This window comes from Nilaparvata lugens, chromosome 3 (assembly GCF_014356525.2).
Source record: "Nilaparvata lugens isolate BPH chromosome 3, ASM1435652v1, whole genome shotgun sequence".
Classification (NCBI taxonomy): Eukaryota; Metazoa; Arthropoda; class Insecta; order Hemiptera; family Delphacidae; genus Nilaparvata; species Nilaparvata lugens.
This window is the reverse complement of record NC_052506.1, coordinates 93,870,078-93,896,905: the sequence shown is the minus strand read 5'-3', so window position 1 is coordinate 93,896,905 and position 26,828 is coordinate 93,870,078. Positions and strand designations below refer to the sequence as shown.

Below are 26,828 nucleotides of genomic sequence, written 5' to 3'. Positions count from 1 at the left end.
CTTAATTTCCAACTGGTGCGAAACGGCACAGATTACATATGGAATGGAAAGTATCAATCTAACCAATGCATTTTACATGACGCCAAGACTTGAGTGCACCAAGACCACGTCACGTGACTGCGCCATCTTGTTAGAAATTAAAATTACCGCTTTTATTACTGGTAATACAATGCTAGAATTTCTTTCAAGATGGCGGATTTTGGGATAAGTATACTAACCGATTTTCCATTCTGTATGTATTTTGTGGTGAATGTGTAGCTGACTGGTGTCAGCCTGCAATGTGAACTTGATGCCTGAAAACATACGTACTGAATGACTAAATTTGCCATTTCTTTTAGTATCTCAAGGACTGTTGAGAATAGGTAGGCCTATTCGACGAAATGAAAGCTTGACGAACTGAAATCTTGATGAACTGATGTACTCCCATGTGTAGATTGTAAAAAAAATGAGCTAATGTTGATTGTATAAAAGATTGAAAATCATGTATGAGATAAGCTATGGTGAAGACACAATTTTTGGAGAGGTGTCAACTTTTATAGCACCATATACCAACCAGCACCTGTGTTTATTATTTACCCTTTTTATGAGCTATGATAGTTTAATGGTAGGGCAGAGTTATCGAAAGTGGAAATAGTGGAATGTGTTAAAGGATACAAGTGAACGAATAAAGTTGTTCTTAACTATTGACTCTGATAATGAAGAAGTAAGTCTACCGTCTCAACGTTTAGAATCATATTTGAAAAGAGGGCTTCAGTTTTCATTCATATGTGAAAGAACGTGAGAGTTTAGTGATCATGGCTTCACAGGTATTAATGATTGTTTATACAGTAATCAGGTAGAATAATTTCATAAATACAAGTTGACAGATCATAATGGGGTTTCATAACATAATTCAAATGAATGTAGATCTCTATAAGAGTGAGGTATCAAAATTCAGGAAATTAATCATTACGATTAAATACATAAGAAGATAGGATTTCAAACATTATAATTACATTCAGAGTTATATTTCAATAATATTTTTTGAATTTCATGCTTATTATTCCAAAATACAAATCTAAAACTAAATAACTGAGGGTGGTTATTATCTAACATTATCATCTTGGCTATAAAAGTAGATAATAGATCAATTCTAGAAGAAATTTGAACGGGGTTGAATGAAATATCAGAATGGTTTTTAAGAAACTACCTAACATTGAAAAGTTGAATATTTTACAAAACTCGTTGGCAAAAATCACAATGATAAGTATGCAGAATACAAATAAGAGAAACAGAAATACGTTTCCCATAGAAATATTAAATGATGAGGGAAAACCATGATTATTAAATTTCGAAAGAAACCCAAATTAAACATTATGGCTCCAAGATTCAAGTCAAGTTCAATACTGGTACAGTGATTTATTAATTGGTAAAGGTACAGTGATTTATTAATTGGCAGTTTCAATCAATTCGAAAATGCAGTATATAATAAAAATATAGAAAAATTACAAATATTGAGTATTTCGAACTTTAAGTTCAATTATAAAAAAAGTCCATTCAATAATAGGGTTGAATATAAATTGAAGATGGGACATGTATGATTAGGAGCAGTGGAGAAATTAAGAAATTCTTTTTCAGTATTTATCAAGCCATTCCAAATCGAACAATAAATTTACTTCCGTTATAAAACAGACCTTTCATTGACATTTTCCAATGTTACTGATAAATCAGTTACGAATATTTTATTAATCAGAATAACCTATATTTTATTTATAGTTGAATGATCTTTGAGTTAAATGAAATAGAATAACTTCAGTTGATAGAATGGGGTTTGAAAAACAAACATTCATTGAAATTTGAATATTTTACAAAACTCGGTATTGGCAAAAATCAAAATCCCAGGGATTAATATAAATATAAATAGTTTTGATCCTATTATGAACTTTTCTCCCAACCAAAGGTATTAAGTGGCAAGAATAGCCAAAGTTACGGTTAGATTAATGCTTACAATCAATTACGCTTGAATTATTCTCCGCAACCCACCATAGATTATGACTATAAGATTTAACTAATGCAACCATTCAAACAATGAAATACATTAAAAGATGAAGATTTCACTAGATTTCTAAAGACATCACTCTCATTCTTGATGGTAAAAATGTTTGATCAGTATAATTATTAATAATATGGTGGATTTAAATATCTGAAAGATAGGAATAGTACTTCAAAGACGAGGTAAAATGGATACAGGATAATATTTTTCTACAGGCCTAGCAGTATTAGTAGTTGATAAGTAAATTATAAGCATTACCCATGTTATTGTTAGCAATAGAAAAATTTCAGATGAAAAAGAAAGGGTTAATACAAATAGAATAGTCTAATATCCTCCAATTATTGCAAAATAGTTAATAAGCAGTACCCATGCCTGGATGTTATTGGGTCAAGACTTGAAAAAAGGATCAGTTGTACAAAAGTCTCTTCAATTATAATGCCCCCATATTCTGACAGGTTGAAGTAAAAATTTTAATGTAGAAGCAAGACCAGTATACTTGGATGGACGAGAAAAAATAGAAATTATTGGGACAAGACAGTTCTAAATTGTTGAATAGTTGAAATTATAAGGACAAAACTAGTTTAAATTGTTGAAAATTTGAAATTAACAAAACTGAATTATTTGGAACGTTGAACTTATTGGAAAAAGACAAGTTGAAATTGTTGAAAATTTAGAATTATCAGGACAAGACAAGTTTAAATAGTTGAAATAATGAGGACAAAACTGGTTTACATTTTTGAAAATTTGAAATTAACAAAACTGGTTTACTTAGAAAGATGAAATTATTGGGAAAAGACTAGTTGAGATATTTGAAAAGTGGAGATTATCAGGACAAGCCAAGTTGGAATTGTTGAAAAGTTGTTATTATCAGGACAAGACAATTTAAGATTGTAGAGAGAAAGAGAGAGGCTAGACGCAGAGGAGAGAGAGAGACTACTGACCGAGGGGTCGTTCGAGCGTCTTGGAAGGCGTCCTTACGACGGGCAGCGAACTGCGCTGTTTGTTGCCGCGTCGGAATCCGGTCGACGCCGTCTCCACTTCGGACATGATGCCCGGGTCGTCATCGAACAACATGGCCGTCGAGGGCGGCGGGTAGCCCCGTGGCAACGGCGACTGCAAAAAACCGCACAATTATAACATTAAAACATAATAACAGTATATAAGATAATAATTAAAACATAAACAACAGTTACAACCACCTCGCTTGACATTTATATGTATTATTATGGCTTTTATCGGCAGAGAGATTATTTTGGATGTTCTGCCTTGCCGTATAAAGGTAAAAAGGTACAGACGTATAAAGGTATAAGTAAAAAGGTAGGCGCACACAGATCGTCATCGGACGGACGGCACGCATCGGATGATTAGATTTGATGCATTGTTTTCAATTGAAGTGTGCATACCTATACGATGCGTGCCGTCCGTCCGATGACGATCTGTGTGTGTCTACCTTTAACCAATGTAATTTCCTATCAACACTCAAGTTTATATGTTATGTATTCGGTTCTTCATGTTTTCTCACTAAATATTTGCACTTTAACTTCCTGAGTTTTTATTTTATAAAGTTAGAAATCAAGAAAACTATTTTCAAACACAAATTCACATTTAAAAAGCAAACAAATATGAAATTTTGATGATAATATTGAATTGAAAATTTCACATTACAATTTTTTTCATGGAAACCAAAAGCTTGACATTGTTACAATATAATAATTATCATATGTGCATTATTGATGCATTTACGTAACAACAGTTATAACTTCAAAACATGAACAATGGTTACAACCAACTTCATGTCACACTCACACAATATTATTACGGTACATGTATTATTAGTACATTTTAGACTCAGGTATGGAATGATTTTACCAGAGCCACCATGATGCTGTCAGACTATGCAACAACATCTATAGATAATCATTGACGTTTTTATCACACTTGTTTTTCACTCAGAAAGGTTTTCCAACCTTTGGGATTATTATTTCAACACGTAACTCAAGTTGGACAGGTTGCAGAATATATATATATATATTTTTTTCAACCTCCAGTTTAATAATTGATTGTTAGAGAATATAGATAACCTTCCTTTTTTTGTTATGAAACATTCCTAGAAAAATATATTGCATTATTTTTTGTGTTTTCTGCCGGATCTACTTGGAGAAATGCCTCAAATAATCATAATGGATTCATTTTCATTAAAATAATCATATTTCATGATAAATTGAAAGATTGGAAGTAGATAACTACTATTTGTCCTTGGCAAGCTACAGAGCTAATTAATTGAGCTTGCAAATTATAACAGCATGACGGTATTTTTCGAATGCTCCATGACAGGAATGCTCAAAATAGTGATTTATGATTTTTCCATGTTCAAAGTTTTGTTCCATGACGTGTTTTTTAGCACATTAAACTTGAAATTCAAACTTGACAATGTTAAGCCGAAATTCAATATCTCAATTATTTAAGTAATCAGATATCATCAGATGTTTAGGTATTACATGAGTAGAGAAAAACACAATTTTAGTATTTTTATTACTCGAAAATTAATTAAAAGTAGCTCTATTTATGATGTATTGTTTCATAGCCACCTCTAATACAAGGCCCCGGCCTACGATATTGCAACGTCGCAGTGTAGGCCTAGAATCTAATACATGATTGATGAAAAAGATTTTAAAAAATATCAGCTGATCTTTTTCACAGCTGATCTTTTAGGCAGTGTAGGCCTAGAATCTAATACATGATTGGTGAAAAAGATCAGCTGATATTTTTTAATAGTATATTTCGCACCTAGGGCCGAAAATGAGATATTTCCGGCTCGAAATCGGTTTTTAAGTCCGAGGCCGTAGGCCGAGGACTAGAAAAGATTGAGAGCCGGAAATACATTTTTGCCCATGGTGCGAACGCTATTTTTCGCCACACCCAAAAAAAACTTCCCAATATATAAGAAATAAAAAAATAAATAAAATTCAAACAGCCTATTTTGATAGTTTGAGTCTTGGTTATGACAACTTTTACTGTCAATTAATTTCAATATTACTAATTAATAATTTACAATAATGACCATATTTTTATACTATTAATATTAGGCGCGAGCTTTGCGCCCGGTGCAATATCATGGATAGATGGATGAATAGAATTTTCATTACTATTTTGAAATAATGTGATGAAAAATTAATATAATTGCATATTTCACAGTTTTGTCTCAAAATATATCTAAAAAATTGATTGAAATTTAAATTATGGTAACTAATATAAAAAAAAGGTAATAAAAGTCGAAATTCATCGACAAAAAAAAAAGTCATTGACCGAGATTCGAACCTAGATCATGTTTGTTATTCACTAATCTTTGAGTTCTGACTGACGCCTTAACGCTCTCGGCCATTCCGTGCTGTTGAACGTTGGTGCCTGACTGATAACCCTTAGCATACACGTAATACTGTAATACTAGACTCTTAATAAAGTTTACTTCACTACTAAAAAGCGTACCGTACAACAGACTTTGGCTCAGGACTTATATTATTAAAATTAATATTATTATCTGTCTCACAATAAAATTTTCACTCTGAATTAAGTCAGATAACGTAGGCTATGTAGGCTACTATAATGATAGAGTATAGCGCAAATTTGTAGCCGGTTTGCTGGCATTTTCAAAACAAAATATTGCTCTGAAAATAGTTAAATCATAGAGAAAACATTCGAAGATTCAATCTTGAGTGGGCCTAATGTTTTCTCTATATGGTTTAATATTGAAGAAAAATTATCTAAAAGTTTTAATAATGAATTACGGAACAATTACTAGGAATTTTTCAGTCAATGCTGAGTTTCACCAGTAGGCTTACCTTAAACTTCAGATCTGTGCTGTATTTGCTTGTTATTATTGTTGATTGTATTGCATTAAGAAGTGGAATTCGATAATAAAAAAGAAACAATTATTACTCTACCTCACTTTTAAATATTGATACAATTATTGTACTTTGAATTCAAATTCGATTCTTCACTTTTAAATACTTGCGATACGTACCTTTCTGACAATGGACAATGTAGCCAACATTATATTGTTGAGGCTATGGAGATATATCATCGTATTCTATTGTTTGATATCAAAAACACAATAATAAATATTAAATTATGGAACAGTAATTTATAAAATATATTGTTATAGACATAATACCGCGATTCACGATACATAATTATATAGATTATTACAGTCATTATGAGATTATCTCTCTATGATTTTTGTGAGATCGGACACGATCAGCTGTTATTCAAGGTCATTTTACAGCCCTAGGGCCGTAAAGTTTTACCGGCCTGGTCGGAAAACAATCACTTTCGGCCTCCATATGACGCACGTAAACCAGCTCATTACATCCAAGTGTGGCGAAAAATCTTTTTCATCAATCATGTATTAGATTCTAGGCCTACACTGCGACGTTACAATATCGTAGGCCAAGTTGCAATACCTCTGTATTAGAGAGGTAGCTATGATTGTTTTCTCATTTATTATTGTATTGATTATTGATATTTGGGTTCAAGTATTAGACGTTTCATTTCATTTTTTATAATCACTCAACTATTCAAGAATTCAATTTTTGAATTGAGTGAATTATTTAGTCCAAAAATTTGAGTAAGCTGAATATTATAATATTCCAATGTGATTGAAGATACTTGAAGAAAAAATGTTAATTACAAAAAATGGAGAAAGTGTAGCCTACCAATATATTCATTATCTATAAAGAAAAATAAGTAGACAAAAGTACCAAGTGAGAGAAGGGCAAAAATAATTTAAATTAGAAAAAAATAGATAGTGCATGTAGTGAATTGTTGAGTTGTAAATAACAAATTCTGCAAAATCGATGTACTGTACATAAATACTCATACTGTTAATAAGAGTTGTGCAATATTAAAAATAAGCAGTAAATAATTATTTAAGATTATTAACCTCTATAATACAATAATGATTATTATAAAAAACTTCAAAATAGAATGAAGGCTAAGAATAAGAGTAAAATCATCACAATTAACTAATTACTGAGTGACAATACTAGTTAAGGAAAATTTTGTGTATTATGATTAAAAATTAATACGGATTTTGACACTAATATAGATGTTTTTGTGAGAATATTTTTGATTGAACTTGAAAATAGTGGGAATTGTGATGTGATAGGTACAATTGCTTGGGAACAGTACAACATTTTTAAAATATTAATATATCTACATTTTAGAAATGTTAATATCTACATAATAGGTCTTTGAACAATCGGTGTTTTTGGTTCATGGTGATAGTGAATACAAACAGTGCTACAGCTATTTCCTTGAAAATTAATGGGATTATTTCAATTTATGTATTGTGCAGAAGCCATTTGAGCTTTATGCTTTAAATACTGATAGTGGATTCATGTTGAAGGATTTTGTTCAATATTCATGTCGTGTTTTTTGAGATATTAGTCAGGTGAAACATGGAAATTATAATGTTTTGTAAGTACTCAATTATTTGAGATTACATTAAATTCGACAGTTTATTTTGTTTTTAATAAATCGAAAATAGAATGCATAATTGCTTCATATGCTGCTGAGTTTTCTTTAATGTTCAATTCTATATTCGTCTCGATTCTATTTAATATCACTTGTTATGGAGATTGAGTTGAATTTTGTTACTGCTGAGAATTGCTGATAGCCTTATAGTACTTATAATTATTCATATTTTTTCAGGATTCTGCCTGATTCAAAAATAACTTTCATTAAATTTACCTTTCGTCTCTGAGTTTTCGATCCCATCTAGAGCAGCATAAAATAAAGGAGAAATAATTAATAATTTGAATGTTTAGTAGAAATCGTCTACACATTTCATTCATTTACTTCTAGCATTCAAACAAAAATTAATATAGAATTAAGTATTTGGATCAATGACTTTCAAAACAGGAAACGCATATTAATTTGATACTGACATGACTTGGAACACTCAGTTCCGGATATCATTCATTGATCTATCAATCTAAAGAAGACAATTTGCAAACGTGCAGAAGTTTATCTTATTCAAATTATAAATTTTGGAGCAATCGGTTTTTATTATCTAATTATGAATAACATACCAAAAATAAGTGAAACCAATAATGATTGTACAATAATTTGTGCATGGTAAAACAAATTTAAAAAATGGCACAACGGAACAATTATGATATTGCGAGGTCAGTATCAATAAATTACATAACATATACTCGTGAAAGTAAATTCGAAATTCATTACTAAAGAAGGAAAAAAATTACAAAAAATAATATAACATACAAATTATTTGCTTGAAGATCACAAGGATGCATGCTGATCTGCATTGATCAAGTGCCATAGAAGAAAACAGAAAAAAATACAACCGCAAACAGTGAACTTAACAGAGAACTTATTCTAGTGGGAAAAGCGTCATTTTCTTATCTTTTTGTCAGCAATGCATTAACAACAAATACCGTAGGCTGCTATACTACTTATTATATACAAATATTTATCACAAAAAAATATTCATTCCGTGCAACAACAAGATACTTTTTCAAATTGAGGAAACAATAGAGCAACCTATCAATTATGAACCATTGGTGAAAAAATATTATAACAGAATCATAAATTGTGTACAGTAGAAATTACTAGACTATTATCAAAAACATTTCTACATTGCAAACAAATCACCGATCATTCTCACAGAAACATTGTTTTGATTAAAATTTCATGTCCAAGTTCATTTCAGTTCCATCTCAGACACCTAATAGTAGAATCATTACGGTACCCATAGATTGTTCAGAAAGGATGAGAAATTGTAGTGAATTGATCACTCTTGAAAGCAAAAATGACTTAATATTTTCAGAAATCGTATTTTAGGTCAGGTCAAAGATTGTTCAGTTGAGTCAAGAAGTGCCTCACAGAGGAATCTCATAAGAATATCTAAAAAGATAATAATGGTGATTGAAGTTTCCTTCACAGCCATAGAATAATCTTGATTTTCATTGACGTTCACTCTTGGAAGAAGAGGACAGTTCAATGTTCTCCTTACTCTTAATAATAATAATGATTTTCATTCCCATTAAGATGTATACAAAATAACAAGAAACAATGATATAAAATAGTATTAATTACACTGTATGAATAGTCAAGTGTTATCTAGCAGCTAATCCAGAATCATTTCCATTTGCAAAATATTCCTCAAGATAGCTCATTGAATCTTAGCCTGATAGTAATTTTTCACTAAATTTTTATGAATTGCTAGAGTGAAATTTGTAGAGCGAGCGCAACAATGTAGTGGCAGACATTACTGGATGCACGAAGCTTTTCACTTGCCGGCTCTCATATCATGCCCCACTGATGAAAAGCATTTTTCCACAGTCGTCTGAAAGCATTTTCCGGTCGGTCTAGAGTCTAGAGACAGGAGAGCTTCTCCTTTCACCCTAACAATGACTTTTCTCTCTCTCGTTTACAATAGTCTCACTCTTTCTTCATTTATGCACTATTCAATCCGACCCTATCATTTGTTCTCTTCACTACTACCAAACCATATTTTCTTCGACCACACTTCATCCTTATCTCACACTCATCTTCTCCTTCCAACTTCCTTCCCTCTCTCATTCCCTCATATCCTTCATCTTTAGTATTCATTTTTTTTCAAAAATTACCATCCATAGATCCTTTTCTCATTCATATTCCCGTCATTTAAAATCAAGCTCAAACAATTTTTTTCGTTGCATCTCTCACAATATTCTTTATACATCCTTAAAAACGTTTCCTTGGACTAATTGGAAAATGCATAAATTCTGAGTACTATTATCTGCACATTTTATGCACAATTTGATAGTAACTAGCCATGTAAGAGAACATCTTACAGAGCTCTCAAATTTATTTGCCAAAAACAAAATACAAAAAATGAATATAAGCTACTGCACTCAACTAAAATACATACATACATAGAAATTAAGAAACTGTTAATTTATTCAATTGGAAATAATTTTATATGCATTCATGATATGTGATGTCTCTCATGATATTCATTAAAATCACATTTCTACTTCACAAATCTCTGTTCATCTACAAGAGATAGTGAATAAACCATAAATTTCATAGATGAAGAATCTTTCTCACTGCCGCTTCATTCATGCCCTATTGCTCTATGATACCATCTCTCTCATAACTGTTACTATCTCTTCTTCACTCACTTCTTCTGTGTCTCATTCCAAAATTCCTGAATCCTGTCATTTTGTACAAAATGAAGATTATCATGGTGCTTCAGTGCAAGGTTAGTTGAGAGGGGTTTGAATAAGGATACCACAAACCACAAACAAGAGAGGACATCGTCATTTCCATATTATTTTCGGTTTCTCCCTCATTTACTTTTTTATATTCATTTCGCAACTCCCTCGTTTGCTTTTCTTTCACTTTCCCCTCGTTCACATCCTCTCCTACTCGCCCTTTGAAATATTCTTCTTTTATCCCATTCCTTCCCTCAAATTTCTTTTTCCTCTCCGCTTCAATCAATTTATGCCGTTGGATGGATACACTGACACTGTATTGAGGAAGATATCTTTGTATATCCTTCCAAAAATCTGTTCAAATTCCTTTAAAAATCACATTTTATCATAGTAAATTGCATTTCATCTACTTTATCTTGCAATAATTATCAAGTTCATACAATGTGAATCCAATTAAAGTATCGGTATACTGCAGCAAGTTATTATATACAAGTTATTATTGTATATTATAATCTGCATAAAATTAAATAATATTCTTACCAAATCTTCTTTACAATTCTCACTTATGTATGATTTAATCTCTTCTACATTCTGGAGCTTCCTCTACTTTATTTTTTTTAATGTCTCCCTGAACATCCCTTGTGCACTTATACCTCAATTTCCCTGTTTCTTCACCCATCACTCTATTCCTCCTTCTCTTACTTGTCTACTCTTTTCATAATCAAAACCGCTTCTATCCCATTCTATAATTTCACTCCATTCATTATGACCTTTTATCGTCTATATATCTTTACCTTTCTCTCGGAAAAAGTTTCCACTCCAACATTAGATTCTATTTTCTCTACTAACTTCTTCACCTTCCATTAAAAAAGTTCGTCTAAACCTCTCTTTTCCCCCTTTCACAACAAACTCTCCTTTCTCTCAGTCTTTTTTCTTCACTTCTCCTTTGTTGTTACTTGTTATTGTTGTTATGCTAATTACTCTTATGGTCACTTATCATCATCATAATCATCATCTTTGACTATAATTCATACATTACTTTTATTATTATTATCTACTGTTCCATTGCTATTTCTATACTCATCATCATCATCATCATCATCATCATCATCATCATCATCATCATCATCATCATCTTTGATTAGCATTCATAATTCACTGTTATAATTATTATCTACTGGTCCATTGCCATTTTTATAATTATCATCATCATCATCATCATCATCATCCCCAGCTTCATCATCATCATCATCATCATCATCATCATCATCTCCAACTTCATCGTCATAATCATCATCATCTCTAGCATCATCATCATCATCATCATCTCCAGCTTCATCATAGCCACTACCACAGACAATTCCGTATCTGTGTTACTACTATAATCATCAACAGTCGACTAAAGAAAATGCATGTACTGGAATACCTCACTAGCCCAAGCAGCCACCGGCTTTACAAACCCTCTGCCGCTAGCTATACATCATCTCCATAGAGCTATACACATTGTCTCCACACATAGCCATAGATATACATACATCTAGCCGACAACAGCACAGAGATGGCGAAGCTGTGTTGTTACACATAATACAGGATGATGCATCAGCAGACACCCCAGTGAACGTTGAACGCATACATTGTCTACTAGATGGTACTCCAGCCCCAAGGAGAGTATACAGTATATAATACTATACAGCTATATACTATCCTTGCTCCAGCCCAACCTCTCAGCTCTGTTGTTGCTTGTTCTCTCTCACACACACTAAATAACGTCATGTATTCTAGTGTTGGTCATTTCCGAGTTGTTACCTGCTAGACTCGGCCATCTCTAAACACTTCTACTCTCTCGTTAACTCTCGACCCAGGGTAACTGAAGTTTGCAATTACACTATTATGACCCGGTTTCTGAGTGGTTTGTTGAACTGTGCAGAAAACGGAGATTATAAATGAAAATCTTGAAATATCTTTCTTGTCTTACAGGTGATTAATAATCAAAATTGGATCCAAGAGGCTGATACTTTCTATACAGTATATTGTTTTGATAGTGTAGAATATATTGGCAATACGAGTAGTCTAAGAAATCTTGAAATATGATTCAACTCATCCTAATTATTACCAACTGAATTGTAGGCTGCTGGCGATGATTTGGATAATATTTAAATTCAAAATTATTGAATTCAATAAGTAATATTGAAATTTTCCATACAATGAATCATATTGATTGTGAGAATACTTATTTATTTATTTAATCATTCAGAATCGAGCTCATATCAAGCTCATTACATATGAACAATGTATTGCTTGAGATTATCACATGAAATATCAGGGTAGTAAGTGCCTATTCATGAGGTATGATCAAGCATTGTGATACAGAAGACTGTTGGGACAAGAAATATCCAACAAATAGGTAGGAAATCTATTCGCATCCCTGAAAATAATACTGTGACATAAAACCAAACGTGACAACAAGAACATGTTCTGAGATGCAATATTTTTATCTCTCAATTATCAAAGCATTTTGAATAATACCAGTATATTTCCATTCGAAAGCGAAAACCTATCCCCTATCCTACGTTTTGAATCTTTTAGGTTATGTTTATACTTATATAGTTTGGCTATACGTCAGCTTATGATTTTCTTGGATATTTTGATTTTTACAAATCAAGCGATGATTGTCGTGCATAGAAAACTAAATACTTGAGTACTTGCCAAATGAATTATTGGTATACCATAGATGCTAGATAATAGAGTACCTCTAGATCCATGCTGCGCGCTAGTGCGGAGGGGTAGTTGTGATGGTGATCACCGGACAGGGTGTGCCTTCTGGGGTCATCCCTCCTCGCTCGATTGCTCTTTCTACTCTCCTCCTCTCGCTCTCGTCCTTGGCCGCCTGAAAAACACGAATATGGAAAAAGAGAATAAATATTATTGTTGAATTAGGATCGAACAGTTTTCAATCATATAATAAAAATATAATGGAAGTCGTTCCAAGATATGCAATCCATAAAAATTTAATCAATATCCTATACTATTGAAAGAGAAACTTCTGTTTCATATGTTCAGATGTTTGGATGTTTATATGTTTGTATTTCACCGGATCTCGAAAACGGCTCTAACGATTCTCACGAAATTCAGAACATAGTAGGTTTATAATATAAAGATTCGATTGCACTAGGTCTCATCCCTGGGAAAACTAGCTGAAGGACATTGAAAGGAAAATTATTATTCATCCTTGGAAAAACAGCTGATAATAATGATTTAGTCGTCTGTTGGTGATGGAAGTGAGTGAGCGAGTTCATGTGTGTGGGACTGTGTCAAAATTATGACTCAGCAGTTGAACTTTTGTAATCATTCAATCAGGTACTTAGTGCCGGTTGCAAAAAAGCCGGGTTATTTTCGGCATTCTAGCTTCACTCATCCTCATCACATGCCCCAACCACCTTATTCTTTGGGCTTTAATGAAGCGTACTATATTTTCTCCTTTTATTAATGCTTCTATTTCCTCATTTTTTCTTATTTGCCATTGCTGCTCATTAACCTGAACGGGACCGTAAATTCTTCTTAGTATGGATCTTTCAAAGATTTTTAACGCATTTTCGTCAGCCATATTCATCACCCAAGTTTCTGCCGCATATGTTGCCACTGGACGCACCAATGTTTTATATATTGTTATCTTGGTGCTCCTGCCGACCAACTTACTTTTAAATAATCTAACATTGGCATAGTAGGCCCTATTAGCTGCTTGACTCCTTTATTTTATATAAGCATTATTACCTGTGGCATTTATTGGGCATCCTAGATACTTGAAGTTCTCTACACCTGCAAACTTTTTGTTATTCACGTAGATATTTCTTGGTACTCTGGACTTGATTGCTGACACAAACAGATATTTACTCTTGTCCTCATTAACAACCAGTCCGACTTTTTGTGCTTCAAGGATTTTATAAACTTCTTTCAAGCATGCCACACTTCTATTATTACCACGTCATCCGCATATGCACATACTTGATGCATAAACTCAATAAGATCAATGGAGTACAGAGTGGGAAATAATAAAGTACTGAATAATAAAGTAATGAAGTTGATTATAATTTATCAACACAAACTCTATAATGAGACTGACAATCATTTTCCGCTTACTAAAGAAAAAATATCGAGGCATTATTGGGAGGGAAACGGTAAGGGATTTTGTTGGAAATTTGAACTGTTGGAGAGAATGGCTAGTAGTGTTCTGTAGAATCATGGATTTCAGCTATTCTACGCACGGCAACGTGTATAGAGTGAGCTGCAGTTAAGTTGAGAACTTCAACAAGTTGGCCATTTTCAACAGCAGCAAATTCAATTAACAGGAAGAGGCCAGCCTAGTTAGAGGCCAGTGGTCGCTGACAATCGTGTCTGGAACAACGGTGGCTCATTTAGTCCGGGGAAAGGATGAAGGAAGAAGGAAGGAGGAAGAAGGAAGAAGGAAAAAGGAAGGTAGAATGAGGACGGAATAAGGAAGAAGGAAGGAAGAAGGAAGAAGGGAAAAGGAAGAAGGGAAAAGGAAGAAGGAAGAATGAAGAAGGAAGAAAAAAGAAAAAAGAAGGAAGAAGGAAGAAACAAAAAGGAAAAAGGAAGAAGGGATATGAATGAAGGAAGAAGGATGTGAAGGGGGGACAGACATTGAAAAGAGGAAGAAAACATACGAAAGAAAGAAGAGGACGAGAAACAGGTGAGGAAATATAGGAATCGAAAGATAAGGGTAGACAGGGAGAAGGAAGAGATATTAGGAAATTGAGAAGTGGTTACTAAGCAAGAGGTCACATGGAAATTGAGATAGAAGGAAAGACAGGAAAATGGATGAAAGGGTGGTAAAGGAGAAAAGAATAGGTACAGTAATATAGAGGACAGAGGATAGGTTTCTACTTACACAGGAGTTGAACGATAATGGTAGGATAGAAAGTTTGTAGCTAATGGAAGGTATAGATGAAGGTAGCTATGTGAAGTCGATAAAAGATGATAAAAAGAAGAAAGAGGAATGAAATGGAGATACGAATTGAAGAAGTAGGAAGAAGAATGTGAGGTACAAGGAATAAAGGAAGACAGGAATGGAAATGAGGAAATGGAGGAGAGGAAAGGGAGAAAGGTAAGGTAGAAAAGCGAGAGAAAGGCAGAGGAGAAAGAAGAAAATTAGAAAAATTGGAAGCTAGAAACAATGTTGCGAAAGGCTAATAGAAAGGGAGGATAAAAGGTGATAAAAATAAGAAAGAGGAATGAAAGGGAGATACGAATTGAAAAAGTAGGAATAAGAATGTGAGTTGGAAGGAATTGATGACAGGAATGGAAATGATGAAATGGAGGAGAGGAAAGAGAAGAGGTAAGGTAGAAGAGCGTGAGAAAGAAGGGAAACGCATAATAGAAGAAGATCAGTAAGAAATTGGGAAGCTAGAAACAGAATTGAGAAAGGCAGATAGGAAGGAAGAGAAAAAGGTGATAGAGAGAAGGCAGAGGAAAGAAATGGAGATACGAATGGATGGAGTAAAAGAGGGAAGGGCGCATCATAAGAAAGGGAAAGAACCACGGATTGCAATTTTTAGGATAAATTCCAAAGATAGAAAGGAAAGAGACAACAAAACGAAGGATAGTGATGATGGAATGAGTTTGAAGAATCGAAAATAAGATATTGATTTGGTACCTACTTTATTTATGTAGATTACAATCTATACTGACTTATACACTTATAAACAATAGATAGAGAGGGTAATGAAGGAAGAAAAGATATCAGGGCAAGGAAGAATGAAAAGACAGAAATGAGGATACATGGATACTGAGTAGGAATGAGGGAAAAAGGAAGAGAGGAGTGAGAAGGGAGGAAAGCCATGATTAGGTCCGGTGCACACTGGCAACAAACTGTGATCACAGGCTGAGCGGTGTGACAGGGCCTCGTCCAGTATTTACCGCCTTCAATTAACTGAGTAGTTGGATCTGGTCTAGTTTCAAGGGAGACAACCCCCCCACCACCACCAACACCCCCACCACACCCAGTATATAACTGACAGACTGGGACGTAATCAAGTTCGAGACAACCGCTGCACAAGAATCGAGTGCTCAGCCAACTATTACCTGATTGGACATTGTGATTAAAAACACTGGGGATTCGACGCTTCCTACTGGTGACACTGAGCTAATTACTTCTTGAAACTACTGTTGAAAACTATTGTCTGTCTGGGGTTGACGCACCGACACGAAGATAGGGAGCAATCAATTATTCTCCTTGAAACTTCTGTATAAAATGGTCTGTCTGGAAGTAAAGTAGTTACCCTACATCTCCCTATCCAATGTTTTATATATTGTTATCTTGGTGCTCCTGCCGACCAACTTACTTTTAAATAATCTAACATTGGCATAGTAGGCCCTATTAGCTGCTGACTCCTTATTTTATATAAGCATTATTACCTGTGGCATTTATTGGGCATCCTAGATACTTGAAGTTCTCTACACCTGCAAACTTTTTGTTATTCACGTAGATATTTCTTGGTACTCTGGACTTGATTGCTGACACAAACAGATATTTACTCTTGTCCTCATTAACAACCAGTCCGACTTTTGTGCTTCAAGGATTTTATAAACTTCTTTCAAGCATGCCACACTTCTATTATTACCACGTCATCCGCATATGCACATACTTGATGCATAAACTCAATAAGATCAATGGAGTACAGAGTGGGAAATAATAAAGTACTGAATAGTATAGTAATGAAGTTGATTATAATTTATCAACACAAACTCTATAATGAGACTGACAATCATTTTCCGCTTACTAAAGAAAAAATATCGAGGCATTATTGGGAGGGAAACGGTAAGGGATTTTGTTGGAAATTTGAACTGTTGGAGAGAATGGCTAGTAGTGTTCTGTAGAATCATGGATTTCAGCTATTCTACGCACGGCAACGTGTATAGAGTGAGCTGAAGCTAAGTTGAGAACTTCAACAAGTTGGCCATTTTCAACAGCAGCAAATTCAATTAACAGGAAGAGGCCAGCCTAGTTAGAGGCCAGTGGTCGCTGACAATCGTGTCTGGAACAACGGTGGCTCATTTAGTCCGGGGAAAGGATGAAGGAAGAAGGAAGGAGGAAGAAGGAAGAAGGAAAAAGGAAGGTAGAATGAGGACGGAATAAGGAAGAAGGAAGGAAGAAGGAAGAAGGGAAAAGGAAGAAGGGAAAAGGAAGAAGGAAGAATGAAGAAGGAAGAAAAAAGAAAAAAGAAGGAAGAAGGAAGAAACAAAAAGGAAAAAGGAAGAAGGGATATGAATGAAGGAAGAAGGATGTGAAGGGGGGACAGACATTGAAAAGAGGAAGAAAACATACGAAAGAAAGAAGAGGACGAGAAACAGGTGAGGAAATATAGGAATCGAAAGATAAGGGTAGACAGGGAGAAGGAAGAGATATTAGGAAATTGAGAAGTGGTTACTAAGCAAGAGGTCACATGGAAATTGAGATAGAAGGAAAGACAGGAAAATAGATGAAAGGGTGGTAAAGGAGAAAAGAAAAGGTACAGTAATATAGAGGACAGAGGATAGGTTCCTACTTACACAGGAGTTGAACGATAATGGTAGGATAGAAAGTTTGTAGCTAATGGAAGGTATAGATAGGAATGTGAAGTCGATAAAAGATGATAAAAAGAAGAAAGAGGAATGAAAGGGAGATACGAATTGAAGAAGTAGGAAGAAGAATGTGAGGTACAAGGAATAAAGGAAGACAGGAATGGAAATGAGGAAATGGAGGAGAGGAAAGGGAGAAAGGTAAGATAGAAAAGCGAGAGAAAGGCAGAGAAGAAAGAAGAAAATTGGAAAAATTGGGAGCTAGAAACAATGTTGCGAAAGGCTAATAGAAAGGGAGGATAAAAGGTGATAAAAATAAGAAAGAGGAATGAAAGGGAGATACGAATTGAAAAAGTAGGAATAAGAATGTGAGTTGGAAGGAATTGATGACAGGAATGGAAATGATGAAATGGAGGAGAGGAAAGAGAAGAGGTAAGGTAGAAGAGCGTGAGAAAGAAGGGAAACGCATAATAGAAGAAGATCATTAAGAAATTGGGAAGCTAGAAACAGAATTGAGAAAGGCAGATAGGAAGGAAGAGGAAAAGGTGATAGAGAGAAGGCAGAGGAAAGAAAGGGAGATACGAATGGATGGAGTAAAAGAGGGAAGGGCGCATCATAAGAAAGGGAAAGAAGCGCGGATTGCAATTTTTAGGATAAATTCCAAGGATAGAAAGGAAAGAGACAACAAAACGAAGGATAGTGATGATGGAATGAGTTTGAAGAATCGAAAATAAGATATTGATTTGGTACCTACTTTATTTTGTAGATTACAATCTATACTGTCTTATACACTTATAAACAATAGATAGAGAGGGTAATGAAGGAAGAGAAGATATCAGGGCAAGGAAGAATGAAAAGACAGAAATGAGGATACATGGATACTGAGTAGAAATGAGGGAAAAAGGAAGAGAGGAGTGAGAAGGGAGGAAAGCCATGATTAGGTCCGGTGCACACTGGCAACAAACTGTGATCACAGGCTGAGCGGTGTGACAGGGCCTCGTCCAGTATTTACCGCCTTCAATTAACTGAGTAGTCGGATCTGGTCTAGTTTCAAGGGAGACAACCCCCCCACCACCACCAACACCCCCCACCTCACCCAGTATATAACTGACAGACTGGGACGTAATCAAGTTCGAGACAACCGCTGCACAAGAATCGAGTGCTCAGCCAACTATTACCTGATTGGACATTGTGATTAAAAACACTGGGGATTCGACGCTTCCTACTGGTGACAGTGAGCTAATTACTTCTTGAAACTACTGTTGAAAACTATTGTCTGTCTGGGGTTGACGCACCGACACGAAGATAGGGAGCAATCAATTATTCTCCTTGAAACTTCTGTATAAAATGGTCTGTCTGGGAGCAAAGTAGTTACCCTACATCTCCCTATCCGTACTATCTTACTATAGTTTGTGTATCAAATAAGTTGGAACTTGGAGAAACTATTCGTGTTTATTTATTTATTTGTGGCTATAATCACAACTCATATAAATATGATTGGGAAGGAACAACAGGCTTTGCCCAAAACTATTCCATTCCCAAATTTTGATAATTAATAAAATGCCCCAAAAAATAGGATATGTTTCAACTGTGAAAAGTTCAAGTTGAATTTTCGTGTCAAGTGTTGCCAAATTGTGCAAAATTTCAATCTTCTCTCATGCAAACCCAGACTGGATATATTCATATCAAGTGTGTCCACGGGAGGCTCGGACGCAGACTGCATTATGCTTGGTGGAGGAGCCTCAAATCATATCTTGGGGGGGGGGGTTTGAAATGACTACTGATGTCAATATAATTTTTTTATCGAGGGGGAGGGGGTGGAACAACTTTTTAGAGAAATTGATGGGGGTGCGTCCATGGAATTGGGTAGGGGGGGATGAAAAGCACAATTTGGCAACACGGTTATTTCTCTAAATCTCAACTTATTTTATACAGACTATAGAATGTACTTGGATTTTTTCAAACGAAAACTTGGGTATGTTCGGGTTAGAAACTTACTATTGATCACCAAACTAGCTTACTCACGTGAATTTTCAAGCAAATAACATTTCAATGCTTGACGTTATACAAACGAAAAATACATTTAATATTGAAAAGTGAATATGTAGTAAGTTTATTGGAAATTACTGCTGATTTAAAGAAAATTGATACAGAACTTCACAATCTCAATAACGGTACGCGTTTTGAATAGCAGCATGTTAATATTATTGGGGTAAGTTACCTAATATCCAACATACCACTAAGTTAGGTACCTACCGTACATAAACTCCTCAACCAACTTGTTCATTAGAAACTAATATTGTAATACAGTAGATTATGCGTGAATTATCAAGATTTACAGCGACTGCGGATAAATAATCGTCAACTTATGCGTGTATCAAAGTTAGTGAAGCTCACTGCAACTTGTTACGCTAAACTTGGAGAAGATACCGATCTACAATGACTGTATTATTAGAGGCCCAAAGTTGCAAAGTTCACAGAGAGGACAACTTTTTTAATTGGCCGTTGGAAACTTTAGTTTGACTGAAAATCATTCTGGAAATTACTTGCTAACTGCATGACGAAGCTTAGAAGTTTCCGGTTAGCGTGGCCTCTAACCCTTCCAAACTGTTCACTTTTCCGATTTTTAGGATGGCTCATAATTATTTCAGTAGCCGACCTTCGAAATCTGTGGCAGTTCAAGAAGAGTTGGACAGCATTTTTGATTTTATTAAGTAGTTGAGAATGATGTAAAGAGGACTTTGATTTCCAAGATTGAAAAGATGCTTCAATTAATTTTTATGGTAAAATATCTAAATAGAGAATCAAATAAGTTCGATATACTTATTCCAATACATATTTTCCAAACTATTGATCTCAACCGAGTTGAATAAACTCTGTGAACTCAGATTGAGTTTTGTTGAACGAAACAGTTGGAACCGAAGTCAATGAGCCTTGAAACATCTTTGCAATGAAGAAGGTTATGATGTGGTTACATTCAAATTGGCACAGCCACCTAACTTTTTGAAAACAACGAAGAATTATCTACGTCACTTCAAACATACTGCCATTCACTAGATTTTCACAATTATGTTTGATGTTCAAAAAACACCCATTACATATTGTAATTTATTAGTTCTCGTTGTTCTATTAAATGATTCATCCCGATAATCTCATGAATCCTTATACATTATAGGAGGAAATAATTTGGATGAAGTATGCATGAATAGCAAACTCATTTTTACAACAACAATTGTAGTGAAAAGTGATACCAATCAACTTTACAGGATTACACCACAACAGTAAGGTCATTCATGAAAATTAGAGTCAAGTACTTTGTGAACGCAAGAGAACTATAGTGAGGTCCAGGTTATAATTATTGCAGTGTAGGAGGATAGGAGAAAAGGGTTGCCAGATCTCAGCCTTGCCAACCAAACAGCTGGTACTGGTATATCTGATGAATTTAACTGTTCATTATTGCTGAAAATAGTTAATCATATTTTATTTGTCAAGAAAATATATTTTTTAAAGATGTAATAATAAATTTTCATGATTGAGATTTAATATTTTGTCAATTAGTTGAATTTCTACATTGTGGCAACATCGCAAAGCGTGAAAGAGATAGCGCCATCTGCTTTGAATGATAGACAAGGATAGCAACACCATTGCACATCTAGTGTGCAAATCACACACTGCCATTATAACGTGGACCTCACTAAAGTGTGTTTTGAAAGACAACCCTTGGAATTTTTAGAATAATAATTAATGAATGAAAACGTTTCAAGAATCCATCCTGAATTCCGATGATTTTTTATGTTTCAACTCTTTAAAAATCTAAACGATTCTATAATGACATGATAAGTGCATGTATGGATTGATTAAATGAATGGAAGCGTTGATACAAAAAGTGCAGCATTTGATAACTATCAATCACAAGCCTTATTTGTATCAATTGTTCCCCACAAAAAACCCAAATTTGCTGACTGTGAGTCACAAACTACATCTATAACAATCAGTGAAACTGCACATTCCATTCATCTCCATTTCTCCATGCTGGAATTCTATAGGTTGCAACCGACTACTAGCACAACTGGCACAACGGGCCAATGCACCGTGTACAAGAATAGGTGAGGCAAATGTCATCATCAATCATAGAGGCCAGAAACCACTCTGTCAACGGCATATGTCGTCCCTATATAACCGCCGACTATATATGACTATATCTCAAGTTATCTAAATTATTATATATCTATATATCATATGATATATAGATATATTACTCATCTATATATTTTGTAGCTAAAAAACTTTTGGCGCTCAGTGTGTGATCCCACACCATGGCTGTCGACTTTGCAAATATACGCTATATATGTGATCGGCAACAACATGATGACATGCAGTTTTTTCTGCTCAGATACATTTTTCCATTGAAAGTAGACGCATCTGCAAATACAATACAAATGCAAAACTGCAATGCAATTTTGTTATTGGTATCAAAATAATTATGATCTATTTCTCTATTCCCTAATGACAGAGGATATTTAATAGAAAATATTGGGTTTCACCAACAACAAATTGTGAAAATATTTTTTGTTACGCGATACGTTCTATACTAGTATTATAACTTCAATGATCACATTTCAAAATTAATGTTACGTCATCAACAAAAGAATGACCTTAGAGTAAAGTACTGATTATTAAAATTAAAAAGTGATTATAAAAAAGTAAAATCAGTACTTTGTTCATCAGGGAAATTCCTTATTTCGAGCAAGACGAAATTGATGAAATATTCATTCATGTAATTATCATTATTCTATTAATTCATGTAATTATCATTCTATTCATTCATTGATGATTTACAGAATAACTAATCATATAGCCATCGCGTATAACAATCACGAGAGTATAGTAGGTTCAGCCCAAAACATTTCCTATCCCGAATTTAGATGGTGTAAAATTGAATTAAATATCTCTGTCAGAGGATTGCAGTCGGCTGAACAATATTTCCAAGACCACCAACTTAGAATCCAGAGAATTGATTCTAAATGCATTTTTGATTGGTGCAATGTAATGATGAGGATTCAAGTGGCCACATATTAGTAGCTGAGTAGCTGAGTTACATCTACTATTAGTAGCTGCGTTGAAACAAATGAATCTCCATTCTTAGGCTGACTACTGATGGTGGAGCTTGTATCATAAACATGCATGTCATGTTTACCATACACACATACACATATTCATCATCAGCAAGAGGTTTCTAACATAAAATAAACAACCAATAACAATGAATGAACCACTAGAAAATTACAAATACAGAAACTAATTTAACCTCATATAGATCAGCGAAGAATAAATAAACAACAAAGATGGAGATACAAAAGCCTCAAGAAATTTTGTCGAAGCGTTATGCTGTGATCACAGCTATGATGACACAACAATGCAAGACAACTGCGTAGCATGTATGTTCGTTCAACCGTTAGTGGCCAGCCTTAGAATACGATTCCAATAGAAGAAGATTCACCGTGCTCACATCGTTGTGGATCTAAAAAGCCAATATACACTATTTCTAGAAACTTTTTGGATCTGAAACTTTTCTAGAATTTTTTTGTATATCCTATCAACCCTGCAACGTAAGCCGGTGAGGATAATGTGAGTTCGCACACATTGCATGTGAGTATGCATTACTCTTACATGAGCCAATAGTCGTACCCTATCCCAGGAGTCGACGGAAAAAGTTTCGAGATGAGATTGTGCAAACAACATTACCGCTCACCATGAAAACGTCACCAGCGTGAAAGATATTTCATCCTCTCTTTTCTTTCAGCTTATTCAATATCTCTCTCTCTCTCTCTCTCTCTCTGTGTTTCTCTTCTCTTCCATACTACTTCTCACTGTCCTATCTATACGCGAACGCAAAAACCAGGGTGAGGGATATCACCACCTTTTATTATTCTTGGAGCTAGTTCTTTCTTATTCTCTTCACTTATATTTCATTCTTTTCCGTCTCTCCCCTCTCAGACTCCATCTCTTCCACATTCAACGCATCCAGGATCGAGTAGAACTCACCACGATTGGCTGCTATTGATTCAGTTCCAATAAGTTTCCCCTAGGGGCGAAAAATCAGTGAAGACTCGGGGAGGAGAAGAGAAAATGTTGACAGGGAACAGACAGAAAGAAATATTAAGCAGGAGAATGGGAAAAGAATGAGAAGAGAATGAAGACCTAATTAAAGAGAGATTGAAACGAGGCTAATTCAAACAAGGCACGAATCTAGAAAAAGAGAAAAGACGGGAGATAAAAATATTATGATGGAATGCAGAACAGAGTGAAGAAGAGTGGAAAGAGGAATTAAAACGTATGAATAGAGTAGGGAATTGGTAAAATGAAGATAATTATAGAAGGGTCCATCATAAGTAGAGTGATAAGGGAAAGAAAAACGTATGAATAAAAATAGGGACCGAAGTATGATGAAGAGAGTTATATAAGGGAAACGCTTGAATATTGAAGGGGGTAGGAAGGGAGAAAATAATAAAAAAGAAGATAGATTACAATAGTCGAAGTGGAAGAAGAAAGGATGAAAATGTAGTTTAGAAAAAGAAACACGGTAAAAGATAAATTATTTCAAGGGATAGAGCGCGGAGGAGAAGAACAGTGTAATACAATCATAGAAGACAATAATAAAAAGAAGAAGAAATGTAGCTTAGAAAGAGAGACACGGTGAAAGAGACAGGGATAGAGAGCGGAGAAGAAGAACAGTGTAATACAATCATAAAGAATTGGGGAAGAGAGGAGTAATGAAGGATAAAAGCTAGTAGAAGAGGAGAAAATGGATTAGAGGAGAGAAAATGAGATAGGAGATGCAAGAATATCGGAAGAACGTAGAGAGATAATGATGAGAATGGAGAAGAAAGAAGAAAAGAAAGGGAAAGACAAGTTCCTCGAGGAGAAATAAGGAAACTTGAATGGCGCTAAGCCTTCAATTTAATCATTCACTATGTACACATTGGCAATGTCGTTGATCGAAAAACGATCAGTATCGGTTTCAAAATCTTCCCCAACAGACTTCAGACTTCTTTACTCAAGAGCAAGAAATGTGAATAGACAGTATTCCTTCTATGTTGATCTAAGAAACTTCATTGGAAAATAGAGGACTGAACAATGTGATAATAGAAAATTGAGGAGACTATAATGAATCTAGTAAGCAGTAATTTCCATCGTCAATATTTTTATTAGTGAAGTATGCTTTGGTCAACCAATCGACATTGTTAAACTTGCTAGTTAAGTAGTGTTTTTAAATTATTGATTATTATAATAACGGTTGAGTAGTTGAGCATTCATTTTTGTTCCAACTGATTGAATTTAACACAAATTCTCATATTTTCCTGTATCTTGTAGTCATCGATCAAATCTCTGTTTTTTATAGTAAAATATCAAACATAGTAAAATATCATATAGTAAAATATCTGTTAAATATAGTAAATATCACCCCCAATCATATATACTGTATTGTATTATTATAAAAATATCAACTACAAAAAACAGACAAATACACCGAAAAATTGAAGAGAAAAATCTACTTTCACCGACAGCGAATCAGAAACATATTTTTGAAAGTCTTGAGCTCCGAACATCATGTAGGTAATACATCAATTTACTATATGAGTACCTTATCAGTTTTTAGTCGAAAATCTTTTCGAACATCGATTGACGTATTATAAAAAATAGTCAATTTTAAGAGACTTCTGAGTATTCATGGGAAAGGTTCACATTCAAAAGCAGAACATCTTTAAAGAAACTCTTTAAAAGATGAAACAACTAACCACAGTTAATCGCTGAACATGCCAATCCCCTGACTCCATTCACACTGAGAATAACTTCAAAGAATTCTTCATAACATGAACGCAATCAACCAGATAAGAGTCGAATGCTGTAGATACCAATCACTTGACTTCATTCAGAAGCAGATAAACTTTGAACAGATTGTCTCAAGTTTATTGCCACGGATGCCAATCTTCTGACATTTTCCACTTTATTTTGACTGTTCGAATTCTGTTTGTTGCTTTCATCTTCATGAAAAAATTTCAAGTTGTTCTTAAAGTAGTGTTGCTTGATAAATTTATAAAATTCTTCAGTAGTTCCTCAGGATATTGGAAAAGTGACTCCTACTCGAGGAATCCGCCTCAGATTCATGTTGTTTTGAAGTAATTGAGTAGTTTCACCTATGTACCGTAAGTATCAAAGTTACGCAATTTCTTATTTTAGTTCTATTTCAAATTGAAATCTCCAAATTAGACAGTCTCATAATATGCATAGCACAATAATCTCATGTGCAGCGCAATATGTATATATTTTAAGACACTTCCCGTACTGAAAATTCTTGAAATAAATTGAGAAGAGAACCTAGTCCTCAAGACACCATTCGGACGTATTTTTCGATTTAAATTTATTGCTTTTGACCATTTCATTTCTATTTTTTCATTTTTTTATTAATTTAGTTTCTGTTTGTGTGAACAATTGATTTTCAATGAGGCTTGTTTATTTATTAGATAGAGCGAACAATATAATAGTCGGAAAAGAAAAAAAGGCTATTGCCCAAAACTTCTTCAATTTCCTGATTTTGTCACAAATCGTCCAAATATTATGTAGGTTATGTTCACTTCAATTTCAACACCAAATCTTCAATCTGAAACTATGAATCAGAATAAAACAAAGAATTTCAAATTTAGATAGATTGATAATGAAACTTCCGTTAAAACAAAAACCAAACTTCAAATATTCACAAAATATAGAATAAAATCACTTAAATTTTGAGCTCGAAAATATCACTTTCACCATAGCTACAACAGCTGTTGTTCTTTTTTGTTCTTTGTTGAATGGGTTTTGGCATTAAGATGTAAGCCTCTTTTATGTTGTAATTTGTCTTTTGATGTAAATAAATAAATTATGATGAGTAGGCTAGCTGTTATAGATTGAGCCTCTCATCCCCCCAAATCATCCATAAGAGTAGTGTATGATCGAATGAA

At 34.2% G+C, this 26,828-nt stretch overlaps 1 protein-coding gene across 27 annotated transcripts in view; it reads right to left on the bottom strand.

Annotated features, from left to right (window-relative positions):
• The window catches only part of LOC111059276 (coiled-coil domain-containing protein AGAP005037), a 346,739-nt gene that overhangs the window by 163,570 nt on the left and 156,341 nt on the right, over positions 1-26,828 (bottom strand). For 24 of the 27 annotated variants that reach the window (XR_005570967.1, XM_039425095.1, XM_039425097.1 and 21 more), the window contains 3 exons: positions 13,002-13,138; positions 7,781-7,807; positions 2,974-3,145 (listed from right to left, as the gene is read on the bottom strand). Coding sequence is in view for 26 of the 27 variants with exons in the window: in XM_039425095.1 (XP_039281029.1) it covers positions 2,974-3,145; positions 7,781-7,807; positions 13,002-13,138 (336 nt within the window). In the remaining variant the exon portion in view is untranslated. The remainder of the gene's footprint in view (positions 1-2,973; positions 3,146-7,780; positions 7,808-13,001; positions 13,139-26,828) is intronic. The other 3 variants (XM_039425098.1, XM_039425110.1, XM_039425116.1) reach the window with 1 other exon arrangement.